This window comes from Cydia amplana, chromosome 2, assembly GCF_948474715.1.
Source record: "Cydia amplana chromosome 2, ilCydAmpl1.1, whole genome shotgun sequence".
In the NCBI taxonomy this organism is placed as follows: Eukaryota; Metazoa; Arthropoda; class Insecta; order Lepidoptera; family Tortricidae; genus Cydia; species Cydia amplana.
Genome location: NC_086070.1, coordinates 15,549,517 through 15,567,618, shown reverse-complemented (window position 1 = coordinate 15,567,618; position 18,102 = coordinate 15,549,517). Strand labels below are relative to the sequence as shown.

Sequence of the window (18,102 nt, the reverse complement as noted above, 5' to 3'; positions counted from 1 at the left end):
ATGGTATAAAATAATGTTTTGTCAAAACTAGCCTTTTTCTTACAAACAATGTTAACTGAATTGTAAGTAGATGGTATTTATAATTACAGGCTTACAAATACCCTCGCGGCAACCTAAAGCTACGTTTCTCGCGGATCAACGTGTCGTTCCCGTTCGGTTACCAGAGCGCCACGGTCACATCCAGCGAAGACAGCTATGAGGCGTCTATCCTACGCGACAATGTCCGGCAGATGAGGTATTTCGGTATGTAGACATGATTTTTAAATCTACGGTACTCCAAAAGAACAGATCAAATGTAAATGTTTTAATAAAGTTGAGCAACAAACCGATTTTATAAACAGTTTTAACATTATTAATTTGTACAACGGGACTTAATCGCGTATGTAAGTTCTACATACTTACATAAGTTTTAGTTTTCATCAGCAGTTCCCTTTCTAAATATTCCTCCGAAAACGGTGCCATCATATGACGGCCGTCATATAGCGGCCGCAAAAGACGGCCGTCTTTACGGTGGCGACATGTGGAAAGTACCACGGCGTCATAACACACCGCGGCAAAGCGGCAAATTTGAAAAATGTAGGCGCGATGGGATAACGTCCCATAGAAAATTTGAATTTCGCGCCTTTTCCTACTGACAAGATTTGCTTGATCATCTATAATTTACTTGGAGGATGAAATATCATCAGAAGAAGAAAATAATCGTAGTACGGAATCATTTATTCAAATCTCGTGTCATTTAATCAAAATGGCGTCACCGCTATCTAATAAAACGTTCACGAAACTATCGACACCGTCATGACGGCCGTCATCTTACGTTACGTTGGCAATCAACGTAACGTAACGCCGTCTAGGAAACCGCGCCATCTTGTTTACATAGACAACGTTCTAGTGACGTCAGTCAACGCTATATAGCGGCCGTAATATGACGGCACCGTTTTCGGAGGAATCCAAAGCTACACTTATTGAAATGAGTTGTCACTTGGTTTGTCACATGGCAGGCAACGTGGGTGGCTACAACGGCGTGTTCCTGTGCGGGCGCACGCCGCACCTGCTCGTGCTGACGGCGCGCGGCGAGTTGCGCGTGCACCCGCTGTGCCCCGAGGAGGCGCCTGTGTCGACGTTCGCACCCTTCAACAACACCAACTGCCCGCAGGGCCTGCTCTACTTCAATGCTAAGGTAATTTACACGGTTAACTCATTCAACGAACCATAATACTGCCCTCCTAAGCCAAGTAGCGCTATCTCAAAAACAAATTATTTTGAAAATGGAATTCTCAGCTATAGAAACTAAAGTATAAGTTAGCAATGAATTTTCTTTTGAGATAGCGCTTTTCGGCTTAGCAGGGCAGAATAGGCTACATGACAAATTTTCATTTATGGTATCAATCAATCAGGTTTGTTTTTAGGATCAAATGTCTATATGGGACCCATTGCATTAAAGCAATACCAAAGTCAGAAATGATAGTCAAAGTCCGACAGTCGTACTTCACTCGCGAAACGTCCCTAACAAATCGCTATATGAACGTGACGTCAAGGTCACTGAGAGCGCATCTTGAAGTATGAACAAAACAAGAAAATTGCATTTTTGTCGGTGAAATATTGCGTTATGTATATAGTTGCTATACAATCTTTTTTTAGTTAAAATGTGAGGAATCGAATGGTATCCCTACTTAATTCGTTTTATAAAGTTAAAAAAAAAACATAATTTTGAAACTTTCAGGTGTTGTATTTTTGTATTATTCCCATATATTTTTTTAATACTTATCTACAATATTGTGATAAATTGCTCATTTGCTATCTATTTTACTAGATTTTATTATAAAATTCAACATGTGTCATCATCCCTATTCGGAACGAAAATTAAACGCATGGTTTTGCCCGACACTACGAGTATATGTGAGTTGGAACTCTATTGTAAATTAGACGCTCGGCAAGCAGTAGAACCCAGTACCAAGAGTACCGCACTCAGTGTGCGTGGGAAACTAGTAGCGTGCCCTGATGAATTGACATGAATTTCGCCAAACTACGAAATAGTTTGACAAATGAAATAAATGCGTACGTCGGATGCACCGCGATCCTGCTTCCATGAATCGGAGTCTTATTAAAATCGCATTTGTACATATGTAAACAAAATTTCATGATTTTTTTTAAAGTAATATGAAAGGAAACACGTGTTTTGAGTTTTAGACTGAACCATTTAGTTTTTTTTTTCCACCAAAGTTGCCACCACCGATTGGAGCCGTCAACTGTTAGTACAAAATTGAAATACAATGTTTTTTGTTCCGTCCAGTCCGAGCTCCGGATCTGCGCGTTGCCGACTCACTTGTCATACGACGCGCCGTGGCCGGTGCGAAAGGTCCCGATCAGAATGTCGCCGCATTTCGTCACCTACCACATGGAGTCCAAGACCTACTGTCTGGTGGCCAGCACGGCTCAGTCCACGCAGACGTATTACAAGTTCAATGGCGAGGATAAGGAGCAATCTCAGGAGAATAAGGGAGACAGGTAATACTTGGTCAACCAGATCTTGACTGTAGAAAAAGGCGGCAAATTTGAAAAATGTAGGCGCGAAGGGATATAGTCCCATAGAAAATTTGAATTTCGCGCCTTTTTTACTGACAAGATTTGGTTGACCAGCTATATATTATTAATTCGAAGACGATCTAATTTCAGTGTTGTGTCCATATTTTTTGTTTCCAGGTAGTTTCTCCGATTTTTAAGCTAGATGTCGCTAGTAGTAGTAGACCATAGTTTTCTTTAGTTTATTTACTTGCTAAAATTTATAAATGATATAAAATTTAGCATTAGGTACCAGGGATGTTGCGGATGCAGATTTTTTGACATCCGCGGACGCGGATGCGGATGTCAAGATTAGGTACTTAGAAAACGTCAAATATTACATTTTTAGTATTGTTTTATTAAAAAAAAACGAAACGTTTAGTATTTGAGCAAGAATATAGGTGCGTTATATTTAATAAACAGTAACTTCGCCGACTTTTCTGGATCTAGACGATTTCGTTATAGGTAATGACGAAGTTACCTAGCACTTATGCCGCCGCTAAGACTTTCCTGTACCGACTTGTTCGACATCCGCATCCGCATAAGCTCCGCATCGATTTTATGCGGATGCGATTGCAGATGCAGATATTGAAAATAATGCGAAAGTTCCGCGGTTGCGGATGCGGATGCGGATGTTCGCAACATCCGTGTTAGGTACGTGACCTAATGCTAAATTTTATAATTATAACGTGTCGGTACTCGATTCTCTATTTATTATAATTTATAATTACACTTGCTTTTGTATGAAAAAAAAGTGCGTCTGTATAGTTGACCTACTCGCCACAAGATGTCGCTAGTAGTCACCGTTAACTAAATGTTTCAGGTTCCCGTATCCGATGTTAGAGCGTTTCAGCGTGTGTCTGTTCTCGCCTGTGTCGTGGGAGATCATCCCCAACACCAACATCGAGCTAGACGAGTGGGAGCATGTTACTTGCCTTAAAAATGTGGCGCTGTCTTACGAAGGAACCAGGTAAATCAATCAAATATGTACCTTCGGAAAGCTTAGCAAAAAAATATATTTCTATGAAATGATATAGAAACCGTGCGTGTTGGAGATCCCCAACACCAACATAGAGCTGGACGAGTGGGAGCATGTTACTTGCCTTAAAAATGTGGCGCTGTCTTACGAAGGAACCAGGTACACCAATCAAATATGTACCTTCGGAAAGCTTAGTAAAAAAAATATATTTCTATGAAATGATATACAAACCGTGGGTGTTGAAGGGTCTGCCATCTCGTGACCTGAATCGAAAGCGAAAACAGTTCATGCTTCTAAGTAGGTGACGGTGCCTCTATTTCGCATAGGAGGATCGGCCGTCTGGTGGCTTAAATCTAATAATTTATGACGTATTAAAAGAAAACTACTTATCTCGTTCAAACCAATTTTCGGTGGAAGTTTGCATGGTAATGTACATCATATATTTTTTTAGTTTTATCATTCTCTTATTTTAGAAGTTACAGGGGGGGGGGGGGGACTATTCAGTATAGAAAAAAATTATATTGGAAACCTCAATATCATTTTTGAAGACCTATCCATAGATACCCCACACACAGGTATGAGTTTGATGAAAAAAAAAAATTGAGTTTCAGTTCTAAGTATGGCGAACCCCCAAAATTTATTGTTTTTTTTTTCTATTTTTGTGTGAAAATCTTAATGCGGTTCACAGAATAAAACTTACCAAGTTTCAACAGTATAGTTCTTATAGTTTCGGAAAAAAGTGGCTGTGACATACGTAAGGGCAGACAGACAGACATGACAAATCCATAAGGGTTCCGTTTTTTGCCATTTGGCTACGGAACCCTAAAAATGGAAACTTGACATAATGCGTCCCACTAATGAATAGGGAGCTTCTGTGCTGTCTACAGTTCATGCACGCTCCCTATTGTAGTGTACCTATCCGCCATCGGATGGCGTTAGTTGTTCCTTAGTAGGTTCAAAGGATTTCATTTTTCATCATGAATTATTGACAAAATTATACTACGTGGTGTTACATTCTATCTAAGTAATATGCCCAATAAGGGTTGTATATTTATGCTAAATTTGTTACAAGCAGAAAACTGTCCATTATTCGTATAAATAATAATGTCAGCTGGCTGACTAGATGGCGCTAGTGGTGTCCATGATTTAGTATCTTTACATGGTATTAATTTGTTGATTTCGTATTTACTACCGTTTAAATAATTTTAGGTCGGGCTTGCGCGGGTACATAGCAATAGGAACAAATTACAACTACAGTGAAGATATTACGTCACGAGGAAGGGTAAGTACATCTATTATAGGATATAACATGTTTATTCTTGTTTTTTTTTGTCGAGTTAAGAACACTGGATACACTCTCACCAGTGGCAGTCTTTATTGCCATGACAGGCACTCGTAATCCCTGCTAACAAAGATAACTACCAAAATTAAAAATGTAGATACTCCATCTTAGATCCCAAGTACAGTCATCGAATTTAAACTAACATTGAATAATTTTACGGTTTAGACTCACTTGTTTTAAGTCACTCGCGCGACAACAACAACAACAACAACAAACAAACAAAACAAGTGAGTCTAAACCGTAAAATTATTCAATCCAAGTACAGTCGCCATCAGATATATCGGAGCGGCCAAGGTGTTCACAAATATCTGAACACGCACTCTAACGCCTTGATAATAGAGGTGTGTTCAGATATTTGTGAGCACTTTAGGCGCTCCGATATATCTGATATATTGAATGATTGTTTCAGATAATAATCTACGATATTATCGACGTGGTGCCCGAGCCGGGGCAGCCCCTGACCAAGAATCGTTTCAAGGAGCTGTACGCCAAAGAACAGAAGGGCCCTGTGACAGCCCTCACACAAGTGCTGGGCTACCTCATATCTGCCGTTGGACAAAAGGTTATACGCAAAAGGGATAATATTTGTTCTTGTCTCTTGAGCTCATAAACATACCCCGGATTTTTGGGTGCGACCTTTGTTTATTGTAAAATAGTTACCAAACTATGAATAATAATTAGTAAGCTTAGTAGGCTTAGAAATGTTCAATCAGTTTCTTTTGTACCTAGTTTTTGGCTAGTGTAAAACATTCATGCACCCAAAAATCCGGGGTATGCTATAAATGAGCAGCGTAAAAATCTTCCCAGCCTAAAATGAAATCAGTTGCACCTGTTAAGTATGCTTCTTGTTTTTTCCACTTGTAACATAACCGTTACAATTTTTTTTTTGGACCGTTACCTCTTCTTTTTATATACTTATTTTAAATCTCCCCCCCCCACCCAGTTATTTACCGTTTTGCCTTTTCCATATAAATATTACACTTGCTACTTTTGTAGGTATACTCAAGGAAATTTTTTTCGTTAGAAACATTCCTTTTTTGTTATCAGATTTCCTTACACAAAAAAGGAATGTACTTAGAAACTTTCTGGGACATTTTGGGAAATATGGTGGAAGTTGTTCGGCTTCATGTACTTTACCAGCATTCCAATTTTTATAGAAATCCAAGATGTGATCGAAATGTACAAACTTTTTGAGAATTGCTTGCATATTTCTTCTTGCAAGGATGTACAATACGGTTATGTTTACACAGATCTACATCTGGCAACTAAAGGACAACGACCTAGTGGGCGTGGCGTTCATCGACACGCAGATATACGTACACCGCATGTTGGCCGTGAAGAACCTGGTGCTGGTGGCAGATGTGTACAAGTCCGTGTCGCTGCTGCGGTACCAGGCCCAGCATCGCACGCTCAGCTTAGTTTCCAGAGATCTCAGGACTGCTCAGGTATACCCACAGACAAGACATCCTCCACTGAGCATAGTAGCGCTACCCCCTCTGCCACAAATATACGGTAGTTTTACTCCATTTTCGAGTCATAGTGTCTTTGTGTGACGTCCGGGCTCGCTCGCCTCGTTCCTCGCACCCCAGTATTTTTGGCAGCATCGGTTTCATTAAATAATTGCTCTAAACTCCGTCTAGAGGATTCCTAGTCTATGGGTATGCCATAACACGTAAATACAGCGAAATTTGACTGATTCTATTGTCTCCTAAACATGTCGCGCGAGTGACTTAAAACAAGTGAGTCTAAACCGTAAAATTATTCAATGTTAGCATGTCTCACAACAGTTTAAATTCGATGATATTCTATTATTACTAGCTTTGTGGCCACGCGACCCCCCATGGCTCCGTTATTATGAAAAGTTTCCGAAACTGAACGTACAAAATACATATTCGATCTCGATACACTCGTACATTATCGATCTTGCTTACAAAATTTCATGAGAATCGGGTGAGAAATGCGACCTGTAGATGAGAACAGTTGGACTGCTGGACAGACATACGAAAGCATTTTCCCAAGCGGGAATGGAGACGCCTCGCTCGCTCAAATTATTCTTATGTCATGGCACAGTAATTACCAGGCTACGGAGTGTTTGTATCACGGTAAAACTAAATTCAAGTACCTATGGAGTCGATGTTTACGTTAAAATTAAAGTCGTACTGATACAGTAATTACACACCAGTTTTATGTTGAGTAGTTTTGCTACTCACCGCTAGGTGGCGCGAGTAGGTGTGAAAACAGCTCTATGGTTGGTTCCGAATAAAAAAGTTACACAAGTACTAAAAACTAGCACAGTGTTGGCGGACTAAAATAACAGTCTGAAGTCTTGTATCTCCCCTTTAGGGTCGGTTGCACCAAACCGCCTGTCACCGTTAAAGCGTTTGCTAAATTTGATTGTATGGGAATTTTCATAGTTCTCTTCCGAGTGATGTTGATCAGTCTGTCAAATGTGGTTGGTGCAACTGGCCCTTAGTCTGTTTGTTAACCGAACGTTATAGTAAAATACCCATCTTGTCGTTAGATTTTATATATCTTTCTATACAAGGCATATTGGTTTCAGATTTATGAGATGGAGTTTATGGTGGACAACACTAACCTGGGTTTCCTCGTGTCCGAGGCGGAAGGCAACTTCGTCATCTTCATGTACCAGCCGCAAGCGCGCGAGAGCTACGGAGGTACTAAATGACAAAGTCAAAAACCTTAAGATAAAACATTTATTTATTTGACGACTGGTCTGGCCTAGTGGGTAGTGACCCTGCCTGTTAAGCCGCGGTCCTGGGTTCGAATCCTGGTAAGGGCATTTATTTGTGTGATTAACACAGATATTTGTTCCTGAGTCTTGGGTGTTTTCTATGTATTTATGTATTTGTATATTATATATATCGTTGTCTGAGTACCCACAACACAAGCCATCTTGAGCTTACTGTGGGACTTAGTCAATCTGTGTAAAACAGTCCTATAATATTTATTTATTTATCTTCATCAGATAGCATTAGAAATAAGGTACCTAAACAATCTTGATGTGTCTTTTAATTGAAAAACACGTTTTAAAAATAAGTTACGGTAAATATGTAACAATTATGAATCTAATACGATCTTTTATAGTCTTCTGCTTTCATAAGTAATAGTTATTGGTTTTTTAAAAGTGTTTTTCAATTAAAAGACATGTCAAAATTGCTTACCTTCTTTCAAGTTCTTTCTAATGCCAAAAAAAATGAACTATAGCGCCACCGCTACATAATCGTGATTATTTAAATTTAACGAAAGATATTTTAAAAAAGGAGGCCGCTACGTACTGTATCTTGTATTAAAGTACCTTTTGAATACATCAAACTAGTTTCTATGTTCCTGGATTCGCCGATCTATGAACTCAAAACAAAAACGGCCGTTTTAACTTTGGACGCATAGATTGACGAATCCAGCAACATAAAAGCTAGTTTGATGTATTGAAAAGGTACTTTAATATAAGATACAGTACGTAGCGGCCTCCTTTTTTAAATATCTTTCTTTAAATTTAAATAATCACGATTATTTAGCAGTGGCGCTAGTGTGCACGTTGAAGACCTCTTAACAAATAAAAATAGAGCACGTATTAACTCACATATATAGACGGGACGGTATTTTTTTGCTGGGACATCAGTTAGCCGCGACCACGACCAGTGAAACCTGTGTCGAAACGTCGGTAAATAAAGGTAATAAAATAAATTTCGCGATAGACCCGTCTATAAATGTGAGTTAATATGTGTTCAGAACGCGAAAGTTTTAAATATTAAAAATAGAGCCAACATTTTAGGAAAACCGCTAAAAAACAATATAAAAATAATTCTGACGAATCGTTATTGACATTTCGCAAAGAACCCTATTTGAGGTCTAAACTTTGGGACAGCTAATTTGTTGACATAGAGAATAGAGATATAGTCACAAGAAAAATTACTGTATTATTTTATCGCAAACCAAAAACTGTGCTAAGACACATTGTGTCCACAATTATTTTAGTTTTACGTTAAAGAAAACATGAAAATCTTCTTCCTAAATTAAATGTAGGCCTATTTTGTAAAGTCACTAATGTCACAGTACTATAGGAAATAAATCAAATAATGGTTTAACGGAATATAATAACAATGATGGTAACTCTTCTACTATTAATTATGCATATCTGGCGGTCTAGCATGAGTAGGAGTCGCGCGCGAGAACGCAACTCATGCTAGACCGCCTGGGAGACATACAAAAACATACAAAAACTCAAAAATCCGCGTTTTCCCAGAGGTAAGACCTAGCTAGATCGGCTTTTCGCCCCCGAAAACCACCATATAGCAAATTTCATCGTAATCGTTAGAGCCGTTTCCGAGATCCTCAAAATATATTTATATATACATATCTAATACCTTTAAACGAGCAATTCTTGCATATTTATATATATTTCAGTGATCTAAGAAACGGCTCTAACGATTTCGATGAAATTTGGTATATGGGGGTTTTCGGGGGCGAAAAACCGATCTAGCTAGGTCTTATCTCTGGGAAAACGCTAATTCTTGAGATTTTATATGTTATCCGAGCAAAGCTCGGTCTCCCAGAGATTAAATAAATATACAAGAATTGCTCGTTTAAAGGTATAAGATAAGATCGTCATGTGACAAGCAAAAGTCACTAATTACTATAAAATATTTAAACAAAAATCAACCTTCTTTTCGTACTAATATGGTTCACTATGGCTAGGAACTTGTGGCGGTACTTGGTGACCTTTGTTTGTCACCTGACGAGATAGATAAGATTTCAGATTTCTAAAGTCCTGGTATATTAGGACTTTCCAAAAAAATGCTTAAATACGGAACCCTAATTCCGTCTGTCTGTCAAAGTGAAGTGACTACATTAAAACTACTAGTACTTTCCGTGATAACCAATCGTTTGCGACATGTAATTTGATCCCAGCGCCATCTACCGGGTTTTTGGAAAAACTTTGACTTCTCATTGCGTTGTAGCATTACATTTGTCCTTTATTTAATAGATCCAATGACTTGAAATCGTGTGGGAATAAAATGGGGCATTATCTATGAAAAGGGACCTTATTGTCGATGGCGCTTACGCCGCACAGCGTCGCGCGGCATTGTATATATCGGAGCATCGTTAATAACGGCGTCCGCCATCGACAATAAGGTCCCTTTTCATAGATAACGTCACAAATAATGTTTCATGGGTCAACATCTTCATACTATCCGACAGATGTCAACTGTCAGATAATTTGTCCCATATTTCTACAGGGTGTAATCTAAAACGTGATACAAGATAATCAAACCTGAATCTTTTCATGATTTTGAACAACTTTTACTATGGGGTCAACTTTGTAAATTAACAATAAAAAACTCTCCTTGACCATTTCTATGGAACAGCTCAATTTTTTTTTAGTATTACAAAATTGACCCCATAGTAAAAGTTGTTCAAAATCATGAAAAGATTCAGGTTTGATTATCTTGTATCACGTTTTAGATTACACCCTGTATATCTGTTTGTAGGTCAGCGGCTGATCAGGAAATGCGACTACCACCTCGGGCAGCAGGTGCACGCCATGTTCCGGATCAACGCGCGCTCCATCCCCAACAGCGTGCACCGGCGACACGTCACCATGTACAGTGAGTACCTTACCTATTTAAACTATAGTTCGTTTTTTTTTTGCATCAGAAAAAACAATACACTCTTTTTGTTTGGGCAGTCGTGTAATAAGGTAAACCATCTTGATGTGTCTTTGAAAAACACATTTTAAAAATAAGTTACGGCAAATATGTAACAATTATGAATCTAATACGATCATTTATATTCTTCTGCTTTCATAAGTAATAGTTACTAGATCGCTTACCTTCTTTCAAGTTCTTTCTAACGCTAAAAAAAAAACGAACTGACTGATTTTGACATGTCTTTTAATTGAAAAACACTTTTTAAAAATCAATAACTATTACTTATGAAAGCAGAAGACTATAAAAGATCGTATTAGGTTCATAATTGTTACATATTTACCGTAACTTATTTTTAAAATGTGTTTTTCAATTAAAAGACACATCAAGATTGTTTACCTTATTTCTAATGCTAAAAAAACGAACTATTGCCATAAGCCGCGCGTGGCGTTGTCGCCACCTAGCGGCCATATCTGTGCTGATCGTAACAGACGCGTTTTGTTAGAGAGTGAGTCTTCTGTACCTAGTACTATTATTTATTCTGTGCTAGGGTACACCTAAGCTAACTCTGCACCCCTAGCACATGATTGGCGCGACAGTATCTCGCGGCGACATAGACTACCCGTCTTTTTATAACTGTGTTAATAATAAAAGAAGGACGGGTGACGGGTACTGACGCGAGATACTGTCGCGCCAATCATGTGCTAGCCCGGGTCACAGACAATCCAACCTCTAGACATAGCATAGTCGCGCTACCCCCTCTGCCACACATACGGTAGCGTTATGCTTTGGTTTCCTCCGAAAGCGGTGCCGTCATATAGCGGCCGTCTCCATACAAATACGACGACATGCATATTTAGCCATATTATTTAGTATGGAGACGGGCGCTATATGACGGCACCGCTATCCTAGGAAAACCGATCTTCACTCCATCTTCGAGTCAATCCCGTGCTGTGATTGGTCCGTGTCTTTGAACGGACCAATCACGGCACGGGATTCGCTCACCTCGTCCCCCCGCACCCCCGTATTTTTGGCAGCATCGGTTTCATGAAATAATTGGCCTAAGCTCAGTCTTGGTTGGATTGTCAGTGGCCCGGGTGCTCAGATTTTGATGTGACAAAGAGTGAATAAATGTTATACTCTCATATAAATTTGACGTTATGATGACACTTCTGCACTTTAGTATTTACCTACTATGATGAAAACTTATTTTACTATGATTTGATGAAATTACAGTAAAAACATTTTATAGGTAATAAAGATATATGTATTTGTATTTAGGCTTTTGTATATCTGAGGTTTACCTTTGGGTTAAAAGAAGATGGCGATGCATTATAATAAACTTGCATCTAAAACTGGCATTTAGTTGTTTCTAAAACCCCGGATCCCTTGTTTATATTAGATTTTTTTTACGATGATTTACGATTTTTATTTGTTTTCACACAGCCACACTAGATGGCGGCGTCGGATATGTGCTGCCGTTGTCGGAGAAAATGTACAGACGGCTTCTCATGTTGCAAAACGTTATGAACAACTACTGCTGCCATCTGGCGGGGCTCAACCCGCGCGCTTTCAGGTAAGGATATCGATAAATTAGAGTTGTTTTGTGTATGACCGACATGACCGTACCTATAGTTTGGCAAGAGTCGCCTTGGAGTGAAGCACAATGATATTGTATAACCATAGATAGGTTATACTCGTACTTGAGGAGCACAAAAAATACTTCCATATTTATTTCTGTGCCTACGAAGAAATCTGTTATTTTTGATTAATTTCCTCATTCCATCCATCTTTGTCACACTCGTTGTTAAACATAAGGTCGTCTCTTTCTCTTTCGGTGTGCCGGAGCTCGTTAGCACGTGCACATTTCTCGCTTGTCCAGCCGCGACTAAAGGCAACTTGTCCAATTTGTCACAAGTTACGCGCTTCAATTTTGGAACGCCTATAACCTATCTTGAGTTATAAATCATTGGTGGAGCATAGGAAAAGAGAATCATACTGTATTTTTCTTTTTATGCTAGTATTGTGACACCAAAAAATTATGAATATAGTTTTTTTTCTACCGTTACTGAGAGAGCTTGTTTAGCAGAGTACAGCAATAAAATACAGGACGGTTACCGCTAATGAAAAAAAAAAGCCACGTGCAGATTTTTTTCGTATTTTGTAGAGTCGTTTTATAGATTATCGCTGTGGTCGGTTGTATAATGTAAGGCCTGAGTGGACGCTCATGTTGGGCGTGCAGCGGGGCGGGGCGTGCGGCTTGCATGTTAAACAAATGCAAGCGTATAAGCGTAGCGTACGCTTGCATTTGTTTAACATGCAAGCCGCGCGCCCCGCCCCGCTGCACGCCCAACATGAGCGTCCACTCAGGCTATACACTTATTGAGTGGCATGTGTTGTGTGTACAGGACGTACAAGTCAGCGCGCAAGCCGGCGGGCGGCGGCGCGGCGCGCGGCGTGCTGGACGGGGACCTGGTGGCGCTCTACACCGGCCTGCCGCAGGCCGACAAGCACGACGTGAGTACCCCTAGCACAGAACAGATACAGTACAGAAATCAATCTACATACAAAGTGCGCTCGAGCGACGCACACATAGACACTGCTCACGGACACGATATCTCGGACCGGTTGAGACCAGTCCGAGCGCGAGTGCCATCCGCTTGAGACACGCGTCTGTGAACTTTTTTGTGCAATAATGGAGAAACAAAAAAAAAGTTATTATAACTGTTCAGTGGACGGTTGTTTAAATTCAACATTAAACGGTGAATTGTCGTTTTTTAAGCTACTAGTGGTTTCAGAGAGGTAAGTAGGTATCTGCTTGTATTTTGATTGTTTTAACGTTAAACAGAACAGTTAGGTAGGTAGGTAAGCACCCCGCCCCGGCCACTACTAGATACGAGTGCCACTACCACGATAGTTTTTTGTGCATAAGTCATAGTTAACAACCCTAGAGCGACCGCCGAGCGTAGGTATGAAAAGTGAAGTACATACATGTGATTGACTTCTGTACTGTATCTGTTTTGTGCCCCTAGTCGCTTCATGTCAGCCAAGGCAGGCGTGTCTCACTCCGCGATCGCGCTTTGCTACAGGTACCTAAAAGTACATCCGTTCGGCCCCAATTTTGGGGAAAGCCATAAGCCGCGCGTGGCGCTGTCGCCACCTAGCGGCCATATCTGTGCTGATCGTAACAGACGCGTTTTGCTAGAGAGTGAGTCTTTGTACTTAGTACTATTATTTATTCTGTGAGCACTAATAGATTTTTTTTTTGGATTTTATGGCCTGGTTACGCGGCCTTTAAGCCAAAGAGCATTACTAGTGAGCGGCGATTGGGTTGACATGTCAACTGCAATGTATTTTTTTATCGTATTCAATATTTTTTTGGGTATTTTATCGTAAAAAACTTTTTTACTCTTCCTAAATTGTGATTTGTCCCTGTTTTGATTAAGCTTGTTATTATAATAAAACATTTTATTTAGTACTAGATACTTCTTAGAAAACCAAAACTTCAGCGTAGGATGTAATTCAATTTAGTATTGTTTTTAATCTGACTCCGCAAGACAGGCATAACCTAGTGTGGCAGTCATAGGTTAAGAAAACCTAGTACACTTTTTGACAAATAAAACTATTTTATTTTTAACCGTTTATTTGATTATTAATAATTTGTTTCAGATTGCGAAGAAAATCGGCACCAAAGTTGAAGAGATAATGTCCGACCTCTTCGAGATTGACAGACTGACGGCTCACTTCTAACTACTACTGTACATAGCTTTAGCAATAAACTAATAAGTAGTATTATTACCTATCCGTTGGTTTAATGTTCGAACAACCTCTTATTTTCTTGAGGTCTTTTCTGCAACCCAAAATGAAATTGTCGGTGATTTTATGTAATTTGTAATTTATAGTTTGTCAAAGGACTGTCTCATTTCAAACATAGACAGAGATAATCATACTATCTTTGTCTTACACTAGTGCTAGCGCCCAAAAGAAAAGGATGAGTATAGTTTTCCTGGTTCTTACTGACTGACAAATTGGTTTGACCAACTATACTTATTTGCTAGAATCGTGGTTAACACAGATGTTACATCGAAATATAAGTCCAGCACAATTCTGCCGACTTACGGCGTGCAAATTTTACTAAATACATCATTCCTAACAATTAATATGCATTTACTCTATATTTACATTTCATATTTATAAATTGTTAATTACCAAAATTATTATAAGTAATTATATTAACGGATGTCCTACAGAATACTTGCATTAATTAATTGTATATTATACACCGTGTGGTTTTCAAACTCCGTTAACTTCAAGGATGCATTCTTGAGCTTAAATAACTTTCTCAAAGACACCGGTATTCTAATTAACTCCATTCTGGAGATAATCAATAATTAATTATTTTCTCATAAGGCCCCTTCGAGCAGGCACACTTGCCTTGTGCCTGTTTACATATTGTTTAGTGTTTAGTATGAGTTACTACATCCTCAGACGATCGATGTTCGAAATTATATGTCGAAGTTTTTAGTTACCTATGCATGTTAGTTAGCATGTACTTTTTTATGAAAAATATTTATTTTATTTTATTAACTAGGTACCTACGCCATTTAATTTTAGTCCTTAAATGTAAGTACATATATTGGGACTTTCCAAAAAAAATGTATCTACGGAACCTTAATTCCGTCCGTCTGTCAAGTGAAGTGACTACATTTAAACTACTAGTACTTTCCGTGATAACCAATCGTTTGCGGCATGTAATTTGATCCCAGCGCCACCTACCGGGTTTTTGGAAAAACTTTGACTTCTCATTGTGTTGTATCATTACATTTGTCAGTAGCTAAGTAGCTATACCCCGAAGTTAACGGAGATTAAAAAAAGCGGCCAAGTGCGAGTCGGACTCGCCCATGAAGGGTTCCGTATTTAGGCGATTTATGACGTATAAAAAAAAAACTACTTACTAGATCTCGTTCAAACCAATTTTCGGTGGAAGTTTACATGGTAATGTACATCATATATTTTTTTTAGTTTTATCATTCTCTTATTTTAGAAGTTACAGGGGGGGGGGACACACATTTTACCACTTTGGAAGTGTCTCTCGCGCAAACTATTCAGTTTAGAAAAAAATGATATTAGAAACCTCAATATCATTTTTGAAGACCTATCCATAGATACCCCACACGTATGGGTTTGATGAAAAAAAAAATTTTGAGTTTCAGTTCGAAGTATGGGGAACCCCAAAAATTTATTGTTTTTTTTCTATTTTTGTGTGAAAATCTTAATGCGGTTCACAGAATACATCTACTTACCAAGTTTCAACAGTATAGTTCTTATAGTTTCGGAGAAAAGTGGCTGTGACATACGGACGGACAGACGGACAGACGGACAGACGGACAGACGGACAGACAGACAGACATGACGAATCTATAAGGGTTCCGTTTTTTGCCATTTGGCTACGGAACCCTAAAAAGCACAGTGTATGGATCGAATCCTAAATTCAATTAGACATTTAATATTTGAGAACAGGTTTTTTTGTATGTAGTCCTTTCTACTGCGAAATCCTACGTGTAGTTTGCTTGTTTACCGAAAAATTGTAGATGATTTTGAAGTATTTGGATTTACCTATAACACCATACTGTAATTTCACAGGTAAATGTATACCTAGGTTTAAATATAAACTGAGACCTGTTAAAAGTGAAATCTAAATTTAAGTATTTTTTTAGTTTAGTTTAGTTCCTTTATTGGTAAAAAATATTTTACAAGTCACACATTGAAATAAGATAGTTATTTTACACAAATACAATTAGTCGTATTGTAACGTTCTTTTACCCGACAGCGCATCACAAAGAAGGGTATTATCAGTCTATGTATGTATGTGTTTATTTTATGTATGTTTGTATATATGTATGAAATAATTTAAATATTGTGAGATGGCACGAAACTCTCGAGGCGCAAGTCCGACTCCGACTCGTAAGTACTTGGGCGGTTTTTAGGGTTCCGTAGGCAAATGGCAAAAAACGGAACCCTTATGGATTCGTCATGTCTGTCTGTCTGTCTGACTGTCCGTCTGTCCGTCCGTATGTCACAGCCACTTTTCTCCGAAACTATAAGAACTATACTGTTGAAACTTGGTAAGTAGATGTATTCTGTGAACCGCATTAAGATTTTTACACAAAAATAGAAAAAAAACAATAAATTTTGGGGGTTCCCCATACTTAGAACTGAAACTCAAAAGATGTTTTTTCACCAAACCCATACGTGTGGGGTATCTATGGATAGGTCTTCAAAAATGATATTGAGGTTTCTAATATATTTTTTTTCTAAACTGAATAGTTTGCGCGAGAGACACTTCCAAAGTGGTAAAATGTGTGCCCCCCCCCTGTAATAATAAATAAGATAAGTAATGATAAAACTAAAAAAAAATATATGATGTACATTACCATGCAAACTTCCACCGAAAATTGGTTTGAACGAGATCTAGTAAATCCCCTAAATACGGAACCCTTCATGGGCGAGTCCGACTCGCACTTGGCCGCTTTTTTCATTTAGTTTCCGCTTTGTATCAACGCTATAAGACCCTATTGTCTTAACACAATTAATTAGTTGGCTATACATTCAGGCTTGTATTAGACGGTAGTTCATTGAATGGAACGGGCCATGAATGCCTATAGTAAGGTAGGTATTGTGGGTAGGGACCTGTCGGGGCGGGCACGGGCGTGCTATAATCAACTACAAAGAAACCTGCCTCTATTCATAACTCTTGTTTTCTGTAAACAGTGTAGACACATTGCTGTATAATAATATAAGCGAGATAGTAGGTTAGCGTGTAGGCGTCTAAGTAGTGGCTATGAAATAATTTACGTAGACATACTCGTCTAGGTAAATCTTTTACTGATTTTATTTACATTGTGTATATAAAGCTATTGTACGCATTAAGAGGACTGTGGATGGCCACGTCTCCATAAAAACGTCAAAAAAACAAACTTAAATGCTCCTATCTCTGATAATAAAATGAAAAATAGAACGAATGGGCATATTAAATTTGTGGTTAAATACTTGACACACTAGAGCTACACGAGCTTATTCCAGCGTCCCCATTCTACCATCGGAGTTTTAGACGCACGGCCGGTTTCCATCCTTACTTAGTAGATATTCCACCAATTCGCACGAAGCGCTTTGCTTCCTCTTGTCTTATGCGCACTGCCAAGGAATGGAATTCCTTGCCGGCGTCTATATTTCTGAGCTCATATAACCCGACAACCTTCAAATCAAGGGTGAAAAGGCACCTTCTGGGCAGGCTCGCTCCATCGTAGGCCACTTCGCCTCGGCTAGTCTGTGGCCATGAGTAAGCCCATTTATAATAAAAATAAAAACCGGCCAAGTGCGAGTCGGACTCGCGCACGGAGGGTTCCGCACCATCAACAAAAAATAGAGCAAAACAAGCAAAAAAACGGTCACCCATCCAAGTACTGACCCCGCCCGACGTTGCTTAACTTCGGTCAAAAATCACGTTTGTTGTATGGAAGCCCCACTTAAATCTTTATTTTATTCTGTTTTTAGTA

At 39.0% G+C, this 18,102-nt stretch overlaps 1 protein-coding gene across 1 annotated transcript in view; it reads left to right on the top strand.

Moving 5' to 3' along the window:
* The window catches only part of LOC134658717 (cleavage and polyadenylation specificity factor subunit 1), a 48,436-nt gene extending 34,105 nt beyond the window's left edge, over positions 1-14,331 (top strand). Inside the window, exons 18-29 of the mRNA XM_063514371.1 lie at positions 90-243; positions 999-1,177; positions 2,291-2,505; positions 3,383-3,529; positions 4,748-4,820; positions 5,290-5,442; positions 6,131-6,325; positions 7,441-7,555; positions 10,391-10,507; positions 11,993-12,122; positions 12,955-13,063; positions 14,216-14,331. Of these exons, the coding sequence (XP_063370441.1) occupies positions 90-243; positions 999-1,177; positions 2,291-2,505; positions 3,383-3,529; positions 4,748-4,820; positions 5,290-5,442; positions 6,131-6,325; positions 7,441-7,555; positions 10,391-10,507; positions 11,993-12,122; positions 12,955-13,063; positions 14,216-14,296 (1,668 nt within the window). The 3' untranslated portion in view covers positions 14,297-14,331. The remainder of the gene's footprint in view (positions 1-89; positions 244-998; positions 1,178-2,290; positions 2,506-3,382; positions 3,530-4,747; positions 4,821-5,289; positions 5,443-6,130; positions 6,326-7,440; positions 7,556-10,390; positions 10,508-11,992; positions 12,123-12,954; positions 13,064-14,215) is intronic.
* Positions 14,332-18,102: the final 3,771 nt, after the last annotated feature.